The following is a 24,365-nucleotide window of genomic DNA, read 5'->3' on the forward strand; positions in this document are numbered from 1 at the left end:
TGACCTCGTTTATAACATACTACATATTACCGTATATTAACTACATATTCATAAATTCTCAAAGATTTTCATTTTATAGGCATATTCAGATATAAATTAAAATACCTGAAGTGAGATCAGATTTATGTAGGATATAGTTAAATAATATGAGAATGGTTTAAGTAACTAGCAAAGGGTCTTTTCTAGCTTAATAGTCATTTTACCTGGCCATGTAGTTTAATATGTAAGAGAGGACTCTGGAGCTGGACTGCCAGGGCACAGACGCCAACTCTACAACTTTTCTAGTTATGAGACCTCAGCCAGTTTACCTAGTAGCTCTGTGCCTCAGTTTTCTCATTTACAAAATGAAGATACTTTGTGAGTTTGATATGAAAGACAAATGAACAAATAACAGTCACTTAATGATTTGCTCTTTATCTATACATATAGTCATAATGTGTCTTAATATTTTTTTACATAAACGCTGAGGTGAAAAGGAAAGAAATGATAAGAAGTTAGTGCTTTAAAACCACTAAGATTAGTTGATACAGTATCCAAATAGTCTGCTCATTGGTATTAGTATGTAACTATTTAATATGGAAATAAGAGGACTTGGCATTATAGTAATTTATTTCTATAAAGTAGTATGAGCAAAACAAAGGCTTTCCTCTTTGTAAAAATTCTTTATTGGTCTTTGGTATCCATAGTTAAAACCTAGTAAGCAAAGTTACTGCTATGGTCAAAACAGTTTACACTTGGTGCCAGACCATTTTGACTCTACAGGGTGAAAGCGATGCTATCTTTTCCATTCAGATGACTGTTCATGAGTGTTTTCCAGAAGAAATATTCCACTGCTGAAATATCTTATACTAAAGACCATTGCCTAAGGGAAGTGCTATGATTGGTTTATTGAAAAAAGTCTAAAACTGCTGGTAAAGGGTAGATTGTACACTACCATATTTACAGCAGAATTCCGATTTACCCCACCATGTTCTTCTAGTTCTGTTTTCTATTTAAAGGGATGTTGACTTTTAAAAAATAAATTTAAAACTTTTTATTATTTATAAAGTTATTTTTAAAGAAGTACTTTTCCTTTTTACCTTTCATTCAGCAGTTTTTATTTTTGCTTTTTTTTAGCTGGCATTATATGACTTTAATTAAGATATTAGTGTTTTTAGTATTATATCAGTTAGAATTTTATAGCCACTGGATTGTTAATAGAGGATTAATTTAGCTTACCAATTTTATGTTGTATTGTTGCAATTGGTAAACTAGGTAAAATATTTGCCATTTCTTTCTTGAAATAAGAATTCTGATACATTTGTTGACTTCAGGATGCATTAATAACTCTGACTACATGTCCTGGTTTATTATCTTTTTATTTAGGGAAAACTATCTTTATATAATAAGTAAAAATAAGTTAAAATTTAAATTTTCAATAATTTTTGCATTCAAAACTTAAAATATTTCACAAGTGAAAATTTCTTTTGGTACCATATACTTAGACATTTTGAAGATGTTTTTCCTGTTTGAATAAAAATATACAAAATATTTTGATTTCTGGTTATAGGGCATCTATTTTTGTTTTGTAAAATGCCCTTGTTTAAATTTGTTATAAATATGAGTTTCTGGTCCAGAAATATTAGTGTACTACATTCAGTGATGTATTTCTACCACAATAAAAGTAAATTGGCTCCATGAGAGAATATCCCATTTATAAATTTTACTGTGTATTTAATAAATGGAAACAAAGATTTGTCATGTACTTTGTCAGTAACCTAATTGGTAAACTTATTATCAGATCTAAATGTGAGGTATTTTTAAATCTGACTATCATAAACATTTTCTTGAATTATCTCTTTGTTCTTTGAATAGGGGATAACACATAAAAAACTAATTTTATAGCTTTGCCTTTTATTGTAGAACAAGTTCTTCTGGATCAAAATTCTCAAACTCCTCCTCCAAGCCCTTTCTCAGTACAAGCGTTTAATAAAGGGGCAAGTTGCAGTGCCCAAGGATTTGATTATGGACTTGGAAATAATAAAGGTAGGTTTTTAAAAGTAGTCTTTGACATACCTTATTTTAATATTTTTATTACCTTCTCTTGTACTCATTTTAATTATTCTTGACCTACAAAACTTCATTAAAGTTTGTTCCTAGAAAACTAAGAGCCAAATGTTTACAAAGATGTTTCTTTAGTATTTGTGTTTTTGTCAGTTTTAGTTTAAGTTTATAATTAAGTTTACTTATTTGTTACTATTCTAGAGACACTCATTTTGAACTTGCATCATAAAGATTTTGTGTCACTATAGTCAAAGAATTCTAATTATTAGGAGTAATGTTAATAAGCAAAAAAGAACTTTCTAAAATGATCCACTTAAAATAAAAACATTTTAAGTAATATTTTTAAATAATATTGTATATCAGTTTTATTAAATTTGTGGGGTTTTGAATGTCTAACCAAGTTATCTTAGTTCATTTACAATTGCATTACATTATATCTTTGGGTTTGGTGTTTATAATGAACCCTAAGCCATCTATAATAATAAAAGCATAATGTACTAATTAGACTGGACAGCCGAAAGACCTTCCGGGCGTCATTCCAGACGACCTTCTGGACGAAGCTACGGTGGCAGGGGCCGAGGCAGAGGCGGCCGTCACAGTGGGTGGGGGCCAAGGCAGAGTGGTTAGGGGCAATTAGGCAGGCATGCAGAGTGGTTAGGGGCGATCAGGCAGGCAAGCAGTTAGGGGTGATCAGGCAGGCAGGCGAGCAGTTAGGGGTGATCAGGCAGGCAGGCAGAGGGTTTAGGAGCGATTGGGCAGGCAGGCAGAGTGGTTAGGGGCGATCAGGCAGGTAGGCAGGCCAGCAGTTAGGAGCCAGTGGTCCTGGATTGCGAGAGGGTGCAGGCCAGGCTGAGGGACCCCCCTCCCCGCCCCCGTGCACTAATTTCGTGCATCGGACCTCTAGTATGGATATAAAATGTATGTAACTTTTTGGGCTGCATGAATGGAAAAGAGCAGCATCATGGACAGTTGAAACAATAGTTATTTTGAAACTAGAAGCCCGATGCATGAAATTCATGCAAGGGGCTCGGCCCTCGCAGCCCTTGCAGCCTCGGCCCTCACAGCCCTGGCTTTATCCTTAAGGTTGTCTGGACGTTCATCCGGAAGTTCGTCTGGACAGTCGTTCTGCTCTTTGTTCTAATTAGCATATTAGCTTTTTATTATTTTGAAATAATTTATACCTGAATTTTAATCAAAATTTCATTTGTATATAAATTCAGACACATTCATGTTCTTTCCTATGAATCTGACTCCTGCAAAATTCGCCATATAGTCAACAGGTAGCATTCAGTTGGATGATAGGTAAGAGGGAGAATAATTCATGGAAATAATTTTAATTTAAAGTGTTATTTAAACTAATTCTCCTGATGATTTCAAGAAATAAATAGTTTCATTATACCTTTCTTACAGAGCAAGTAAAATAATGAGTCTATAAAAAATAAAATTACCTCAATTAGAGGAAATATTCAATTTAAAATAAAGCCACTTCATATATTATTTTCCACAGAATATTTTTATGAAGGAAGCCTAACCACAAGATTTCCTTTTGGTTTGGCTCTCCCTACTCTGTTGTGCTGATCTCTTCTACAGGTTTGCGTACCATATGCTTACTCATTTCTGGTAGTTCAGATTTCAACTAACTTTAGCTAGATCTTCATATTTAAGTAGGGTAAATTCTTGGTGGTGTTTTCTTTATGTCCCTTTCAACCTTTGTCAATCCTTAAGTTAAAATCTCGACGCTTACTTACCACTACTATACTTCTATAGTAATCTGTTTTAAAGCCATGTTTAGTTCAATTTGTATGTTTTCAGTCTCTAAAATGTCTAAATTGTACTGGTGGCTATCACTTTAAAATCAGTATTTAAAATATAATTTATAGGGCATCCATAAAAATCAACTTTTAAGAGATACAAACATTGCCGACAACATGTGTTATTAATAAAAATGATATATTACTTTTTAGAAATGTGATTTGCTAATATGGCTCAAAAATAGCATGTAATTATTAATAGGCTTTTAAAGTATTTAGGTGAAGCAAAGAAATATTAAGAACTTTAATCTGAATAAATATCTAACATTTATTTATTATCATACCTTTAATAATAGTTCCCATTTTATTTAGCTCATACTATTCAAGATCAAGAAATTATTTTTCTTTATAAAATTCATCATAATCTTTAAAATCCTTTTTTAACCTACAGCATTAATTTTTTTAAAAAAGTAAAAATGTACAGCTTGTGTGCACAGCTCTTTCCATATAAATCTATTCCTGTTGGTGCTTCATTTGAAATGTTCATTCATGAAGGTTTATTATACATAAGAATTGTGGCTCTGAGAGGTGCTGTTTTCCAGTTGTGCCTATGTCTGGGAATATTTTTTTCTCTTTAGCATCATTTAAACTATTTTATATATATTCTCATAAATGAGAAACTATTATCTATCCAGTTACATTACTTCGTATATTTTAAAATGTTCTTTTGTTATTTTCCTTTATATTTAAGTTTAAGGGAAAATGTCAGAATTCATATTTGAGATACTATTCTAATAAATTAGATACCTCATATTCCTTTTTATCTTATTGTCATATAGATTTTTATATTACTCATTAAAGCAAAAGAGATCATGCTTTTCAAAATGTATAATTTCTTCAACATTAACTTTTAAAAATGAAAATTTTAACTATAATATAAATATATTACTAAGTTAATAACATATACTTTGCCACCCTTGAATTCCACATTTAAAAAAAAACAAAACCTCATCTTATTTGCTTATTTTTTGCATGAAGTGTACTGTATATGAGGTAGGGTGATATTTAGTCATTGTCAGGTACTACATACAAGACATTTAGATCTTCACTTATTCTTACATGATGTTCAATGTATCATAGGTTCTTCATAGACTTGGTATTCTCACATGCTGCTGCTAGATGGTGTATATGAATTTAAATCGATTTGGGCTATTATAATAGATTTTGTGGGGTGCTTCCAATAATAAAACAACATGAAACTTTTGGTCCCTAATTTGAGGATAATGATCACCAACTTCCACGTATTTCTGAATTGGCATAGTTTTATTTAGTGTTTGACTATCTGAATGTCATAAAACACGGCTTACTTTGCCATTTTGGGTGTTAATAACAAGTTGTAGTTTTGACTGTTTTGCCCACTGCAGGTGACCAACTGAGTGCCATATTGAATTCAATTCAGTCACGGCCCAATCTCCCAGCTCCTTCCATCTTTGATCAAGCTGCAAAACCTCCCTCTTCCCTAGTCCACAGCCCATTTGTGTTCGGACAGCCCCTTTCCTTCCAGCAGCCTCAGCTTCAGAGTAAGTCTGTCAGTCTTACCTGCCTCATTAAGCTATTGCTGAAGCTTTGTTTTGAGTTGTTTATCAGTTACTAATTATTTATCAACTCAACAGATTGGTTTTACTTAATGAGGACTGTTATTCCTTCCCACATTTTTTAAGCATTTAAGCTATTCTGAGCTAAGACATTCTGCAGCTAAGACATTTGTTTTTAATCACACTTTTTTAAGTGTAGTTATTAAAATATGACTTACACTTTCTAATTCCTGTATATGCAAATATGTACTATAAAACATGTTAGAAAAAACATTTAATTTAAAATTTTATTTTATAATATGCATGAGTATGCAAAGCACCAGTTATAGGGATAATGTTCTTTGTTTTATGTTGGATTTTTGTTACTTAGAGATTCCCCAAGAGAATAAACCTATTTCACTATTCCAGTAGGTGGAGGAGAGAATGTACTGGGCAGGTTTGTTTCATTTAAGTGAATTTGTTGCTCATAAAAATGTATAGCAATTTAGGTTTCCAAATTTTTTCAAATTGGTTTTTCTTCTCTTGCTTTTTATTTTTTTGCTGCTGTTCTCATTCTTAACACATTAAACTGATCATTTGATTCCAGTTCAGCCTCCTAGGATTACTCTAGCCTTTCATCCATGATAATACCTCACACCAATATGGAAAATAAACCCAAAAAATTACACTTAACTGAGTGTTCCTTTATCTTAATGACCTCCTGATGCTTCCACATAAACTTCTCTAAGTTCCTTACAATATGACAGTATGTTCTTCTTGGCCTTCAGTTCACATGTTGGCTATATAATATATAAATACACTCACTGAGTGAGATAGTTTATGAAAGTCTTAGCTTACACATCCATTATTTGGATTCAAATGCATGACCTCTTTGCTTTAATAAACTACATCCACACTGATGTCTAAGTTATTTTTCTACAAAATTACTTTGATAACTGTTATTAGGATTACTTAAGATAATGCTAGTTCATTTAGTTTTTATTAGGAACCAGGGTAGTATATATATAGTTAGCAATTGATGATATTCACTGTGATATAATTATCTAACTAAGGTAAAACATATGCAAGATTATAAACTTCTAGATTTGTGCTATATATTAGGTAAGTTCAACTAATGAAGTTAGTTTAGAAATATAAGCAGTATCAATTTAGCTAATCATCTCTATATATGACATTCACTTGAGTGTCTCTTAAAAGAATTTTGAGGAAATACAATAGTGTCATATGTATGAAGTAGTTTTTTTTCTTTCTTGATAAGCATTATTGAAGGATAAAGAGGAGTAAAGACTTAATTAGTTTATTCATTTTATGGAGCAATAGACTTTTTTATTTAGATGTATTCAGGTTGCAGGAAGTTTTAAAGGTAAGAACAAGGAAAAAAACAAAGGAAAATAAGTCATAATCAGAAAATTCATATTATATGTATAAAATTTTAAACAGAAATTACTCTGATAATGTCTTGGTGACAACAGGCAGGAGAACTAAGAATAAGGAGCTGTTTGTTCTATCTAAAGCAGGGGTAGGAAACCCTTTTTTTTCCCCAAAGACCATTGGATATTTATGTCATTTGCGGGCCATACAAAATTATCAACTTAAAAATTAGCCTGCTGTATTTGGTCAAACAATTAATTAATTCACTCCTAATGGTTTGGCAGGAGCAGTCCAAATTATTTTGTAAGTTTTTTGCGGCCCATGGGTCAGATGTTTCCCACCCCTGATCTAAAGGGTCATTACAAGTCTTCTTAAAAACAAGTGTAATACTATTTTTATTTTACCAAGTTATTTAATGAAATATTTCAAAATGAACTATAAAGACTAAGATAAATCAGATTTGTCTCTTCGAAAGGATAAATTTCCTGCCGGCATGTGTCAATACAATTTTATGCATATTGTGTCTAAGTGTTATCAGTACCCCTACTTCTTTGCCACCGTCTTGGGATAAATTTGAAATTGTTGCCTAGAAATGTCTCACCAATTTTCTGAATCATTACTTGCCTGTACTGTAACAGGAATTACTTAGATCTTTTTATATGCCTCTTATTCTCAGCAGCATTTCACTGAAGTTTGACTTCCAAATTCCAGAAACCAGAAGATTTAATCTTTAGCATAACTAAAAAAAGGCTATGGAATCCAAAAATAGTTTTTAATATTTTGGAAATAAATTAGAATTGTATTCATCATATCTTATTAGGAAAATTACATGTGGCAGAGTGCCCATTATTAGGACTACCTGAGTAAGTTATCCTTTCCTGAACTTCACTGCCATCCATTCCACCAGCATTTCATCTTGCTTTAGAAGGTGGATTACGTATACTCCCTTTACTAGTTAGTAAAATGAGAATCACTTTTGTCTTATACTTTTGTGATACTAAAATAAAATGTATAGAAAATCATATTGTTAATTTTTGCTAGTATGGATCATCACCACTGTGTATTAAACACTGTACTTAAGCACTCTAATACATCCTCATTTGAGATAATGTCTCCATTTTACAGATAAGGAAACAAGCTTAGAGAAGATAAATGATTTACTATAGAAACAGTCATAGTAAGATGGTATATCCAGAACATGAGGTAGTTCTACTAACTACAAAGGCCATGTTTTTAAATATTCAACTTTGCCTACTGATGATTAATACAAAATCTATTCATATACATAATTTCTGCTTACATTTAGTTCTAACATCTAGAGTAGTAGTTCTCAACCTTCCTAATGCCGCGACCCTTTAATACAGTTCATGTTGCGGTGACCCCCAATTTCATTGTTATAAATTGAACATAATTAAAACATAGTGATTAATCACAAAAACAATATGTAATTATATATGTATTTTCCAATGGTCTTAGGTGACCCCTGTGAAAGGGTCGTTCTACCTCCCAAAGGGGTCACGACCCACAGGTTGAGAACCGCTGATCTAGAGTATTAGCTTTAGATTGGTTATTTTCCCCTTTATAGTTTAATTTTAAGAATGTATCTTGGTTTGAAAGGAAAAGATTTCCAAAATGTCATAACTCAAGTTCCCAGCTAAGTAGATGAGCTCTACAGAGATACACATGAACTACCCCCATGTCAACTTTATCTAACATTTCTATGAGCATTCTTATTAGTAACTAGAGGCCCGGTGCATGAAATTTGTGCACTGGGCGGGGGGGCCTTCCCACAGCCCAACCTGCACCTTCTCCAATCTGGGACTCCTCGGGGGATATCCAACTGCCGGTTTAGGGATCGGGCCTAAACTGACAGTCCAATATCACTCTCACAATCCGGGACTGCTGGCTCCCAACCGCTCGCCTGCCTGCCTGCCTGATTGCCCCTAACCACTCCCCTGCCAGCCTGATCAATGCCTAACTGCTCCCCTGCCATCCCATTCGCCCCCAACTGCCCTCCCCTGCCAGCCCAATTGCCCACAACTGCCCTGCCATGCTGGCCCGGTCGCCCTCAACTACCCTCCCCTGCCAGCCTGGTCGCCCGCAACTGCCCTCCCCTGCCGGCCCACTCGCCCCCAACTGCCTTCCCCTGCCAGCCCGGTCGCTCCTAATTGCCCTCCCCTGCAGGCCTGGTTTTCCCCAACTGCCCTCCCCTGCTGGCCTGGTCGCCCCCATCTTTGAGGGCATGGCAGTCAATTAGTATATTCCCTCCTTATTGGCTGTGGGCGCCACCGTCTTTGTGACGGCATGAGGGTCAATTAGCTTATTCCCTCTTTATTAGATAGGATTCTTTAGGGTGTGTTTTTTCTGAAGCATAATTTTTTTCACTAATCTCTGCAATTTGAAATAATATGGCAAATTAATTTGTTAATTTTTTTAATTAGCAAAATTATTTTATTATAAATGTACACATACCTGTATATATAAACAAGTTACTTCACCATTTATTCTAGTGAAATAGAAAAATTTCAGAAATGAAAGTTACAAATTTTCCTTGTCTTACCATGCATGAGAGAGAAAGAAGTATGTTCTATAATTTACTTTTTTATTTCAAAATTATTTGTGTAGTTTTTAGACCTAGTAAGCAAATCGGCAATAAGATTCTAGTGGACTGAGGTAGAGAATGACATCTGTACCTGCTCTCTTAAGATTTACTCTACAGGGAAAAGAAAACAAAGTGAAACTAGGAGAGATGATGTGACGTCTGGAGATGTTTTTGACTTACTTGTTTTTTAATGGAAAAAAATAATATCAAGGTTGTTTTCTAAGGAGAATGATCCAATAGAGAGAGTGAGAAATTGATGATGCAGGAGACAGGAGAATTGCTTGAACAATATTCTTGCATAGGAGAGAGGATGAAATCTAGCACAAAGTGGAAAGGTCGGCTAAGTAGGAGCACACATCGTTTATCTGTCATAACAGGAGAGAAAGAAGAAGGTATAGTGTTAGGAGCTTGAGGATGTTCTTTTGTGTTTTTTTGTTTGTTTTTTTGTTTGTTTGTTTGTTTGTTTGTTTGTTTCAGTAAAAAAGGAAGCTGGCAACATCCCAGAGTTAACATATGGAGAGTATATTGGTAGTTTGAGGAAAGAAGAAAAGGTATGAAATAGAAATGGCAAACACATTTCAAACGTTTACCATATAACAGACACCATTTTAACCACTTCGTATGAATCAGCTCATTTGATCATGCTAGAAAACATGCTTCAGTTGAGAAACTTAATGCATTTGTAGCTGAGAGTGTTAATGCCCTAGTGGCAGCATTTTAAACTAGGGAGAATGGGGCCATTGTAAAGGGTCTTATAAGCCATACTTAGTAGATTAGATTTTATCCTCTAAGTATAGGAAATAAGAGGGAGGGAGCAGAGGAGGGAAATACGTAGTTCCACAGAATTTTAAACAAAAGAGTGACAGGATCAGTTTTACATTTATGCAAGAACTGAAAATATTATGAAAAAGATCCTGGAGAAAGGGTGAAAGTTAGAGGCAGGAAGTCCAAAGAAATGCTGAGTAGGGCTTTTAAACTAAGTAAATTACAGTGGGAATGTAACGGAAGAAACAAGTTTAGAAATATTTAGGCTATAAAATGCACAGGACATGCTAATCACAGTTGGGGGAGCCAATCTAGAAGGAAGTCAGTTTTCTTGTTTTTGTTTTGAAAGATAAAATTCTTACCTAATATCATTAACAGAATAAAAAGTAGATTTTAAGAAAAAAATTAGGTCATTTGGGTAATTTAGCTCCAGTAAACTGTAATATAATTTGAATATGAAAAGCACATTTGGGAAAAACATATTTGACACTTTCATAACTAACAAATTGCTGACTGATAAGTTGTAAATACACCATCAAATTATTTCTATGTACATTTAGAGTAAAAATGAATCATTAAAGCATTTTCATGATTTGCAATTAATTTAATTTAGAAAGCTTTTTTTTTTCAATCCTCACCCAAAGACATTTTTTTCATTGATTCCAGAGAGAGAGAAAAAGGGGGAGAGGGAGAGAGAGAAACATTGATGTGAAAGAGAAACATCAATTGACTGCCTCATACACCCTAATTGGGGATAGAATCTGCATCCTGGGTTTGTGCTCTGACCGGGAATCGAACCCATGATCCTTTGGTGTGAGGGACAATGTTCTAACAATTGAGATACATCAGCCATGACTAGAAAACAGTTCTCAAAGAATTTAAATTCTACTTTCATATTAGGTCTTCCTTATTTCTCACTTTTCTCTAAAACTTCTACACTGTAGTATATCTCATTGCTTAGACTTAGCAAAATTAAAACTATATATTGTTACAGCTTTATTGAAATTTAAATGTATACATTTTGATGAGTTTGAACATATGCATACACCATGATACCATCACCAAAGTCAACTAAATATTTATCTTTTTAAATGAGACTTTTCATCACTTATCATTAGGGAATGACTTTCTTCTCCCTCTCCCTTCAGTTTATTTAAGGAATATGTCATATGATGGCATAATTAATTGCTAGTGTTCAAGGTGCATAAAAAGTCATCTAGCTCTTATTTTGGAGATACAAGAATTCTCAGTGACTTGCCCAAAGTTATACAGTTAACTGGTAACTGGAAAACCTAAGACTTAAATAAGAGAAACTTAACTCCAGTAATTTTGTTTTTCCAATTACATCTCAATTACCTTACATAAACTGTAAAAATTGGAAAAGCCAAGAGGTCATTTCCTCTAACCTTCTTATTTGTACCTTAAATCCCTTGGCAACATCCCTGATAAACTACTAGATGGGAAAGTCACACTGTCACAGCCTGCTCTGGTTGTCTGCTCTCAGTTTGATAGAGAATATGGAAGCAAAGTCCTGCCCCCTGCCTCCGAACAACAATGAAAGAATGGAACATGCCTCTAATTTATCTGTGGTTCATCCTTTTCCTGGGTTCGAGGCAGTGACTGGTTCTTGCTTTTTTATTCTTTCTACAAACAAGTATTTTATCCTGAAAGCCTTTTAGTTTTGTTTGCAATTTTAGCTGTCTTTGTGCTACATACATGTTGTATCCTTCTGAAGGCAGGACATGGTTATGGTTATTGTTAATCACCTGAACAAACACGTCTTGTTTCTCTGATGTATAAAAACTATTTTTTCCTTTGCAACTAATAAGCAATTTGGGGAAACCAGATTTTTCTTTTTGTGTGTCTCTAGTCACTGTTCAAGGAGCAATCTTTAATCTTTTGTTGGAATTTTTTGAAATATTCTAAGACCTAGGATATATATCATATTTTGCTCCGAATTTTTCTATCTCATCCACCACAAACTCTGAAATGATAAGCTTTTCCTTAATGTTATATCTCTTAACCATATTTACAAGGGATTTACTATGTAATCAGTAATATGTTACCTATGTTTTATCCAAGTACAGTTACATCTAGAAATCATTTAGAGACACATCATGTTTGAGGGTTATCCATCTTACATATTTTCATTCCTCTTTCTGCATTCGTATCATGTGGGTTACTGTTATTTTCTAATGAAAAGCTTATTTCTGTTTTATCCTTATTTGGAAATTTTGTTCTATCTTTCATTCTTTTATTATTCATTTAGTATACTAACATTTATGTAAATAATTTTTAGTTCCTATTCCACGTCTTAGGTTCCTTTATCATTCACATAATTCCACTTTTCTCCCAATACATTTATAGGATTCTGAACATACATATATATTATGCAGTGATATTGCTTACTATCAGTTTACTTTATTTTTTTAAAATTGAAAAACATGAATCTTTTAAAAAGTTAACTATTTCAAAGTATATTTAAATGAGCAAACTTTATTAAAAATTATATGCATAGCACAAGTGTTATCTGTAGTCACAGCTTAATTTATTAGGCATTTAACAATAACCTTTTGCCCTAGCCTGTTTGGCTCAGTGGGTTGAGTGTTGGCCTGCAGACCAAAGGTCCCGAGTTCAATTCTGGTCAAGGGCACTTACCTCGGTTGCAGGCTTCTCCCTGGCCCGGGCCTGGTTGGGGCTCATGCAAGAGGCAACCAATGGATGTGTTTCTCTCACATCGATGTTTCTCTCTGTCTTCCCTCTCTCTTCCACTCTCTATAAAAATCAATAGAAAAATATCCTCATGTGAGGATTAAAAAAATAAAGTTTTTCTTCTTACTCACTCTGAATAATGCCTAGGAATCCAATCTCTCTAGGATTTTTAAATTGAAAAAGACTTAAAGTCTATTTTGTCTTCAAGACCTTTTCCAGGAGTTTGTTCTTAAACCTCTGCCATCTTATCCTACAATTATCCTCATAGTTTTTCACATTTATGTTTATGGTGGCTCCTAATTAAGATAGTATTCTGATTTCCTGCTTCTGTGTCCTTCTGACAAACTCAGTTTTCACAGACTTTAGCGGCCAAGCCACGAGACTGTATCCTTACATTGGCATTTGGAATTCCCCTTGAATTAACTCTTCAGTCAAAAGCTAACATCCTTCTAACTGATATTTTCACTGATAGTTAGAGACTATGTATTACATGATATTTAAATAGCATAAGAATTTCTTTTGCAATGCCTGGTATCTTTTGAGTTTTATAGTCTTCAAACAGAAGGATGCTCAAAAATATTAAAACTTGAAAATTTTTTACCTGACTGTTGTGGCTCAGTGGTTGAGCATCAATCTATGAACCAGAAGGAGGTCACAGTACGATTCCCAGTTGGGGCACATGCCTGGGTTGCAGGCTTGGTCCCCAGTGAGAGGAATGCAGGAGGCAGCCGATCAATGATTTTCTATTATCATTAATGTTTCTATCTCTCTATCCCTCTACCTTCCTCTCTCTGAAATCAATGGAGACATATCTAAGAAAAAAAAAACACTAACATTTTTAAACTTTGTTTAAAATGATTTGGTGGCATGTAGTACATCTCTATCCACTCCTGCCATTCCCTTTTGAACCCACTGCAGTTATTCTTGTAGTTGTCCTTACCCACAGAAATGGCTAGAGTCAGTCTTTGGCTTTTTTTTTTTTTTCTAAATTCACTGTCAATTCTAAGATCTCATTTTACTTGACTTATCAACAGTGTTTGACAAAATTGACTTTCTTCCTTGAATTTCCTTCTTTGCCTGCTGAATATTTCCTATCTCACCAAGTGTTCATTTCCAGTCTCTTTTCTACATCCTGCTGTATTCTGGATCCTAGGAATGTCCCAGAGCTTTGGTCTCTTCTAGACCTCACACCCTAAGTGGTCTTATCCAGGCATGTAATAGTTTCCAACATCTGCATGCTTATGACTCCCAAGTTTATCACCACTTGATCAAGTGTGTATGTATTTGTTCATTTCTTCCTTCACCTTAAGATAAGCTCCATAAAAGCTGGGACTTTATTTCTAGTCATCATTTTATCTTCAATGGCTAGAACAATGTCTGATACATAATACGTACTCAGTATGTTACATGGAATAACTTTTTGGTTTATGAGTAGTTCACCTTTATAATCTTGGCCGTAATAATGAATCAGTCAACTATTTTCTGTTTTGAGCAAAATACATGTTGTATCCAGTTTTTTTTATTTCAATAATATTAAAAAAGTGATCTCATTACCTGAATATATTTCAGCTCAATTACTTATATTTATTTTAATTGCTAAAATTTAAATTTTAAATAAATGGATTTTTTAAAAGATTTAGATAGAGATATTTTTGGCATACTGCTTTTAAAAGACTATACTTTTAAGATTCTATTCTTTTTAAAAGATAAATTATTTAACTTTACTTCATTTTTGGCATGGTAAATCATGGCTGTTTAACATATTTCATTGACTTGTAATTTCTTTTGCTGTGTTTGTGTTGTGAAATGTATAAAAAATGTGTGATACCTCAATAATAAGATCTATAAAAAAAACACTAAGTATTTGGATTGGTACTAACATTTTTCACTGAAGATAAACTAAGAAAAATAATTAATCAAAAATGCTAACTTGAGTCCATTCTGAGGTACATATTGGAATCATCATAGTCACATGTCCCTACAGAAATCAAGGGGACAATAGATTCAGTTATAATTATATAATACATCATCTGTCTACTGTATTTTATGTTCACCACTCCAATTCAGATTTTCTTCCATCACTATTATCTCCCCTTTGTTATTGTCTACAACCCCTACCCTCAACCCCCTTACCTCTGGTAATCTCCATGATGTTGTCTGTGCCTATGAGTTGGGTTGTTTTTATTTTCCTTAATTCCTTCACCTTTTCACCCCACAACCCCCCTCTCCTCTGACATTTGTTCTCTATTTATGAGACTATTCTGTTTTTGTTCGTTTATTTTGTTCATTAGATTTACATATGAGTGACATCATATGATTCTTGTCTTTCTTTGACTGGCTTATTTCACTTAACATAGTACTCTCCAGGTCCATAAAGAAAAGCGAGTTTAAGTAGTATTAATCTAAAAAGAAATGCTCAGATTTGATTTATCAGAGCTATAAGCCTTACTTTTAAATTACCACATTTAAAGCTATCATTATTAATCTAAATTAACTAATTTGACCTATGTTTTCTGTTTGAATTTTAGAAAAATATAAACTTGTTGAAAAATCTAGCTGAATAAACTTTATTAATAGTTAAGTCATGCATACCATTTGAAATGCTTTGTTGCTGCTTGTGTTCTCTGCTAACTTTTTTTCCATTGAATCTGTGCTGCTTCTTTGCCACTGTTTTTCACTGTAGAATCTCCATCTCGCAACCTTGCTTCTCGTGAGCGCATTTACAAAAATTATGGTGTAGCTGGGCCTGCCTCTGCTCTTTCATCTCTGTCTCACAAACTGAAGGGTGGGTATGCGTGCATTCGTGGATGGGCCATTCTTAATGAACATAGGCGGTTTCAATGAAGACGTTTTAGTTCACTTCAGTCATGTTCATCCCATTCCATTTTTTAAGATTAAAGTTTATTATTTTATTTAAATTTTGATATTTGGGATCAATTTGTGATATATCTGCTCAATACTATAGTAGCGATTATCCTGACTGATATGCATGTTGACAATATCTGTAGGCTAAATATTACTCTTATTTAATTTCAAATCTGTATGAGGTCTTAAAAAATAAAATAGTATATAGAAAGAAGTGCCTGATTTGAGGAATTGTAAAATCATTATTTTCAGAAAAATATGGAATATACAGGGTGGGGCAAAAATAGGTTTCTCGTTGTGAGTACAAGAAACAGAGAGTTTATTCTTGTATTATTATTAATTATTATATTCTTTTCCATACAAACAGCTGTAAATCTACTTTTGTCCCACCTGCATATGTCATGAGGCACATTGTGACCTATAAGAATATAATATATTTTGTAACAAGTTAGTCTTTAAGTCATTTTTCTGTTATATAATGCAGGATTTACTTTCCTACTTTAGTCTTTTATTTGAAACACAGATAATTAGGTTAATTTTTTTTTAGCTTAACTTAGTTATCAGTTACCTGTCCTGTCTGACATGAGTCTTCCTTATAGTATTTTGTTAGCCACTTCATTTTAAAAATTTAAACTTAGTAATGCTTAAACTATATGGACAATTGATAAAATTTCAGACAATTTAAAAACGTTTTAGTTTTCTAAAATACTATAGCTGCCTACTTACATATTTTTGTGTGACAGTAATATTTAAACTTTTAAAGTCCTGTATTTTAGGAAAATGTTATTAAAAAGTGTTGTAGCAATGGCTAATATACTGTATACATTTTAAAGGTAATATTTAGATTTCTTTTTTTCTTAGAAATTGATAAAACAGTTTTACATTTCTTTATATAGTTGACAGTGATACTTTATAATACTGTAGTATATTAAATAGTATTATAGAAGCTGATCTTTATCAGACCTGATCTCTATAATATATACTGTTATGTAACCTGATAAATACTACATATTATGCATGTAATGTTACAGTGTAGGATATTGTTATAGTATGGATCATATAATTTGGGGATTTACAATTTTGGCATAAAAAATTATGCAGGTCGTTATTGAATGAATACTTAAGATTAAACATGATTACTAATTTTATTTGAATGTACTAAACTTCTATTCTGTCCTGTATTTTTTTCCAGAATTCTTTTGAGGTTAGAAAATATTTTGCCTATTATCATTTAAATTTACGTATGACAAATATAATCATGAAATTAGTTTAATGATGAATTAGTTAAGTGATGAATGTGAAAGTATTATGTGACCTAAAGATTTTTATCAAAATATTTGTTTATGTTATTGATCTTTCAAGCAGCCATAACATGACAAATTTTAGTAATATTTACTACCTGCCTCAAAATTTTTGAAACCCAAATGAAGATAAACATCGGTTACCATATAGTTTTACCACACATAGCAAATGATATATTCTTTTTAAATATATATGGTTCAGCTTCTGAAATAAATGTGATTATGAAGGCATTGTCCACTATCAGATTACAAAAAAACAGTACTCCAAATATTACACACTCAAAATTAGTGGCAAGGATTCAGTATATACGTTTACAAAATTTTCTCTTTGGTTCTATTACTACATCAGAAAAATAGGCAGCAATTTCTTAAACTACTTTTATACAATTTGAAAGCACTTATCAAGTTTGTAACATCTATTTATCTGTTTTGTGACAGCATAAATATCTGGATTATTTTTTTGTGTGTTGTGGTTTGTTTCACTACTTTTCCTCTGAATTTAGCCCAGTCTCTTATATTGGTTTTATAATACATATATGATCAATGAAATTGATGACAGAATAATAAAGAGTTACAAGAAACTGAAGAGCAGTATATTTAGTTATTTTTATTCATCCAGAGAATGAGTAATTATTTTAAACACTGGCATGATGCAATTAAAATATGTTCCAAATATGCTGTTTGCCATACTTAGTTATATCAGAATTACTTAACTTGCAAGCATCCGACTCTTACACAACAACAGTTACTGTCGCCTCTGCCCTGTGGCCTTGGGAGCCATAATTGTAAGAAGTGAATTTTTGGAGAATATGAAGATTTGGGACTAGCAGAAGAAACATTAAGAAAACAAGAATTCATTTACTCATTCAACAAATATTCTTTGAGCACTTATTATTCCAGGGACCCATTCCTGACATTACATCTGTGAAGAGTAATAGATAAAAATAACAGTTCTTGCAGACCTTCCATCAGAAGGTCAGATTCTGTAGCAACATTGCCTTGACCTGTAGATAGCTAGAGTATGATTACACACACATATGTGCACCTGCATGCACGAACACACACACACACACACACACACACAAGCAAGCCAAAACACATTACCCTAAAAAATACCTGAAATGTAACCAGTTAACAGATGTATTTGAATTTGCTAAGCACCCTTTTTAAAAATATATAAATACATCTAGCAAGCAAGATTTATGAATTTTCAGTTGTTTATACCACATGCATCACTTTAATCAGATTGCTTTTCTCATAACAACTAATTACTATCACTTGCACTAAGACTGGAAATTTTTATTTTAGGGAGGAAAGGTAATGTTGTAGGTTGTACCACTTACTGGTGACAAATGCCTCAAAGGGAAGCAGGAAATAGTAGAAAGGAGATACACCGATTGAGGGTCAGGATACCCAAAACAGTGGTGTCCATGTAGAAATATCTAGTTTTTACTATAAAAGAGGTAGAATATTTTTCTTTTATCTTTTTATCTGTTATTTTCCCGACTCCTTATTTCAAGGTCCCCCACAATTCAGATTTGAACTAATTCTTGGGATCCTTTTATTCCAAGGGGACACAAGCTCAAAATTCTAACCAGCTAAGCTTAATAAACTAAATAAACTTTTAGAGTACGATCTTTTTATAAACACTGCCTGAATTACATGTAATTAAATAGTAACCTTTGGGCATTCATATGTTAATTATAAATTGTTGTAATTCAAGCATTAAAATTTAGTGTCTCCTTAGCAGTTCTATTTTAACCTAATTGTATCTGTTTGTGGACTTGAAAATGATAAATGTGTTTATAAATTCAGTTTCCTAATTTAACAAGACTTGCACCATTAACATCCCTAATAAGGATGGGAGATACCATTGTACTGGAAATTTAGCTCAACTACTTCATATTTAAAAAACACATATGTTTTCCCCCAATATTTTATTCCAAAAAAAAAGCAGTTAGGTTTTTTTTCTTTCTAGTCTCTCACTGAATTTAAGTTCTCACTAATTCTTCTAAGGCTGAGGTTCAGATATGGTGGATAATTCATATTGGTACATAGCTACTGTTTGCTCAGTCTGTTTTGCATCCATGAAAATTGTTTTTGGTGGAAATGGTTGTATAATTATGTAATAGAAATTTTATGAAAAATATTTTCCTTTATTTTTCAAGTCTTTTGTCTGTGACAAGCAATATAAATGTTTTAGCTCTGTTTTTTTTAAATCAGTGACTACATTATCAGTAAGTTGTAATTTTATTAACAAGTTTTACTATGAAATGGACCACACAGGTGACCGAGGAACTATCTCAACATCTTCTAGACCAGTCTCTACATCAGGAAAATCAGAACTGTCCTCCAAGCACAGCAGATCAGTTAAACCTGATGGACGTATGAGCCGGACTACTGCTGATCCAAAGAAACCAAGGGGCACCGAAGGTTTATCAGCTAGTGAATCCCTCATGTTGAAGTCTGATGCTGCGAAGTTGAGGTCAGATTCTCACAGTAGGTCATTGTCCCCCAACCATAACACCTTGCAGACGTTGAAATCTGATGGGAGGGTGTCTTCTAGTTTCAGAGCTGAATCCCCGGGACCAGGTTCTCGGTCATCGTCTCCTAAACCAAAGACTCTCCCAACCAATCGGTCTAGCCCATCTGGTGCTAGTTCTCCCCGCTCCTCCTCACCACATGATAAAAATCTACCTCAAAAAAGTACCACTCCTGTTAAGACAAAACTTGATCCTCCTCGGGAACGTTCCAAATCAGACTCTTACACACTTGATCCAGATACCCTCCGCAAGAAGAAAATGCCCCTCACAGAACCATTAAGGGGACGATCAACATCACCAAAACCAAAACAAGTACCAAAGGATTCAAAAGATTCCCCCGGATCTGAAAATAGAGCTCCTTCTCCCCATGTGGTACAAGAAAACCTTCACAGTGAGGTGGTTGAAGTCTGCACTTCAAGTACTTTAAAAACGAACAGTCTAACAGATAGTACCTGTGATGAAAGCAGTGAATTTAAGAGTGGGGAAGAAGGTTCAAATAAAGTTCATTTCAGCATAGGAAAAGCCCCACTGAAAGAGGAACAGGACATGAGAGCATCCCCCAAAATAAGTCGAAAATGTGCTAATAGACACTCCAGGCCCAAAAAGGAAAAATCCAGCTTTCTCTTCAAAGGAGACGGAGCCAAACCTTTAGAGCCAGCCAAACAAGCCATGTCTCCCTCTGTGGCCGAGTGTGCCAGAGCAGTCTTTGCCTCTTTCCTGTGGCACGAAGGCATAGTGCACGATGCAATGGCTTGTTCTTCTTTCTTAAAATTTAATCCTGAACTTTCCAAAGAACATGCCCCTATAAGAAGTAGTTTAAACAGCCAACAACCTACAGAAGAAAAGGAAACCAAGTTAAAAAATAGACACTCATTGGAAATATCATCTGCTCTGAATATGTTTAATATTGCACCTCATGGACCAGATATATCTAAAATGGGTAGTATCAACAAAAATAAGGTGTTGTCTATGCTTAAGGAGCCACCTCTGCATGAAAAATGTGAGGATGGGAAAACTGAAGCCACTTTTGAAATGTCCATGCACCACCCAATGAAGTCTAAATCTCCTCTTCCCTTAACTTTACAACATTTAGTGGCTTTCTGGGAAGACATCTCTTTGGCTACTATCAAAGCAGCTTCCCAGAACATGATTTTTCCAAGTCCTGGTTCTTGTGCAGTCCTTAAAAAGAAAGAGTGTGAAAAAGAGAATAAGAAGGCCAAAAAAGAAAAAAAGAAAAAAGAAAAGGCAGAAGTTCGGCCCAGGGGTAATTTATTTGGTGAGATGGCCCAGCTGGCAGTGGGAGGACCAGAGAAAGATACCATCTGTGAGCTGTGTGGAGAGTCACATCCATACCCAGTGACGTACCATATGAGACAAGCTCACCCAGGTAAATGATATTATTAAACATATATAAGTACTTTTCGTAAAAATACTAAATAGGTATTTTTAACTTGAAATGTTCTATAAATTATGTTAAAATACAGAGAAACTGGCTCAGAATTTATAGTATCTTATAACTTAGGAGTTTTTTTGTGAAATATAGGTAAGGCAATTTAGTACTATTTTATTTTAATATATTACATTTTGAAACATTGTTTATTTTTTAAATGTTTTGTGTTACCCAAATCTTGCTGTTAAGGTATGTCACACAGTAGAAATCATGACGTGTCCATACACGGAGGAAAGATCCCAGTATGAGGTTTACTTTGGTTTCAGGTTTTCCTGCTCAAAATTGCAAACTAAATTATGTTATACTGATTTAGGGAAGTGGGGGCATTTTCCTATGGAAGTGATATCAACTGTTTTATCAGAGGACTGTATTTTAGTTAAATGTAAGGATTTCTATAACAATTGATTAGTATTCCAAGATTTACCCATTACAAGTTTGGTTAAAAGGTTTCTCTTTCTATATATTATACCTGAAACCTTTTATAAAATATGTGATTCCTTAAAATATATCATTTTTACAGAATATTTTATTCCTCTTTTGTTTAATTTTATTGGCATACTTACGTAAATCTAAATGTACCCAGATTGCACATTGTATATTTCTTTCCATCTGCCTGTATGGACTATTTTAGCTATCATTTAATTGATTACTTTTTGGTAATCAGTTTTTCTGACATAGTTAATAGCCATAAAAAAAAGTGAGATACTTGCTTCAGTATTTTGCTTACTTGAGAAGGTAAATCTGTCATTAATGTATAAATTGCAAGGATCAGACCACTAAGGTCACTTGCTTTGTTCTTGTTTCAAGGTTGTGGCCGTTATGCTGGTGGACAAGGTTACAATAGCATTGGGCATTTTTGTGGAGGATGGGCTGGTAACTGTGGTGATGGTGGCATAGGAGGAAGCACTTGGTATCTGGTATGTGATCGCTGCAGAGAAAAATACCTCCGGGAAAAACAGGCTGCTGCAAGGGAAAAGGTATTTTTATTCTGTCCTGGTTATACTGTTAATGATAAGGATAAACCTTATAAAAATATTTTTATGATCATATTACATCAGATAACTCCACATAAATTCAATGAAAGACCAGCTTTATAACTGGACTAATATACAAATTTAATATTTGTGCTAGGCCAGCTATTTTTATTACAAAAATAAATTATATCTATGATAGCACAAGACAACTAGCCTGTGGCACATATGCCTTATTAACAGATGTTTATTATGTAATTCTACATATATACATAGCTTTTCTCTTCACCTTCCCCTCTCTCTCAACTTTCCCTCTTTTCCTTTTTCCTTTTCTGTTTGTACTCTTTATCTCCTCTCTCTTTTTCTTAATCCCTAATTGTGTTGTAGAACTCATGGAAACTCAAGATCATTCACAATAGTGCTACACCTGACTAAAAATTTTTGCTGAATATGTACACACAGAGAAAGATTATTGATTCTTTTTTTAAAATAATTCCATTTAGATATTACTAGTTAGCTTTTTAATTTTCCCAAGGACATAAGAGATGTATAGTTTATCTTCAACATAAAATCATTTCAATCAGTTCAGGACAAGCATGAAGTGAATGTTGTTTTGGTAGTCACTGTTATTATTTTTAAATGATTCTACAAGTGCTTAATAATTTGTATTACAGACTCAAAATACTTAGGTTATGAAATAAGATTTTGAATATAAGTAGGAAAAGACCACTACACATTTTCCGTTGCCAGGTCAAACAATCTAGGAGGAAGCCAATGCAAGTCAAGACTCCTCGTGCCTTGCCCACTATGGAAGCTCACCAGGTGATTAAAGCAAATGCACTCTTCCTGCTGTCTCTGAGCAGTGCAGCTGAGCCGAGCATTCTGTGTTATCCTGCAAAGCCATTCCAGTCTCAGCTTCCCAGCGTGAAAGAGGGCATTTCTGAGGATCTTCCTGTTAAAATGCCTTGTCTTTACCTGCAGACATTAGCTAGGTAATACAATTGAGTTTTTTATTTAATCGCTTGTGATTAACAGCTGTTGTTGATTAACTAATGTCATGTTCTGAATATCCATGCTATATTAACACATTGTATAGAATAAAGAGACCTCCAGGAATTCATATTCTGAGTTGCCTTGACCAGCATTTGACTGGTAGGGACACACCTGAAAGTACTAGGTGTGTTTTTTTAAAAAAAAAAACCTTGTAAATACTATGTCAATTTGTATTATTATTCATATAAAAATATGTCTTAGAAAGTAAGACTTGCAGAGCTGCCTCACACAGATTGTCAAACTGCAGCGGGAAGGCCAGGGAGGGTTGGGGGGCAGGAGGGAGGGGGGTAAGAGATCAACCGAAGGACTTGTATGCATGCATATGAGCATAACCAATGGACATAAGACACTGGGGGGTAGGGGAAGCCGGGGTACTGTCAAGGGTGGGGAAAAAAAGGACACATATGTAATACCCTTTGTAATGCTTTAAGCAATAAAAAAAATACTATGTCAATTTGTATTATTATTCATATAAAAATATGTCTTAGAAAGTAAGACTTTAGCTATCTTTTATTCTTTGGTAGGCTGACTTCATTCTGCTAAAAGGGGGCAATGCTAAAGTAGAAAAAACTATTTCCTAAAAAATTCTTTAATTTTTTAAAATTATTCATTCTGTTATTTAAATAAATACCAACTGGGTAACCAGCTTTGTACTAGACCTTTAAGATACCAAGATGAGTATAATAAAATTCTGGCTTCCATGTGCTCATACTCTGTGGACATTTAAGACATGTAAATAAAATATTAAAAATATTATATAATCAGTACTATATTAGAAGTATGTACAAGATGCTCTTAGAGCATGCAATATGGAGAGTTCCTGAATCTTCCCCAGGAGATTAGGACCAGAGAATCTGACCCTTTACAAGAGTCTTAAAGTATAAATAGGAATTAAATCAAATAGGTAATGAGAGGAAAGTGTTCCTGACAGAGTAAACCATGTGTGTGAAAACACAAATGATGAAATAGCATTACACATTTAAGGATTCACAGGCTTATTAAAACTGGCTACTGGGAGAAATATAGAAATGCCACTAGAATTGGTTACCCAAGACCCAGTAATGTGGGGCCCTATCGCCCATGCTAAGGTTAGATTTTACCCCACAGAGGAAACAGTGGAAGAATCTTAAATAGGGAAATACATGAACTCGTTTGCAGTTAGATCACTCAGCTACTAATGTGGGAACTGGATGAAAGGGCATTACTGAAGATGGAGGGGAGCCTATAAATAGTATGCCATATTGGATTTGGGTGGTACAGTCTGTACTTTCACACTCTTAAACACTGACACTCTAAAACAGCCTTTCATATACCAAGTTCAGATTTTTTTCATTGGGTAACGA

At 33.8% G+C, this 24,365-nt stretch overlaps 1 protein-coding gene across 1 annotated transcript in view; it reads left to right on the forward strand.

The window, feature by feature from the left end:
• MYCBP2 (MYC binding protein 2, E3 ubiquitin protein ligase) overlaps positions 1-24,365 on the forward strand; it is a 275,789-nt gene that overhangs the window by 201,750 nt on the left and 49,674 nt on the right. Inside the window, exons 55-58 of the mRNA XM_023751731.1 lie at positions 1,903-2,025; positions 19,292-20,935; positions 21,806-21,975; positions 22,720-22,961. Of these exons, the coding sequence (XP_023607499.1) occupies positions 1,903-2,025; positions 19,292-20,935; positions 21,806-21,975; positions 22,720-22,961 (2,179 nt within the window). The remainder of the gene's footprint in view (positions 1-1,902; positions 2,026-19,291; positions 20,936-21,805; positions 21,976-22,719; positions 22,962-24,365) is intronic.

The sequence above is a fragment of the Myotis lucifugus genome, unplaced genomic scaffold (assembly GCF_000147115.1).
Source record: "Myotis lucifugus unplaced genomic scaffold, Myoluc2.0 scaffold_24, whole genome shotgun sequence".
Lineage (NCBI taxonomy): Eukaryota > Metazoa > Chordata > Mammalia > Chiroptera > Vespertilionidae > Myotis > Myotis lucifugus.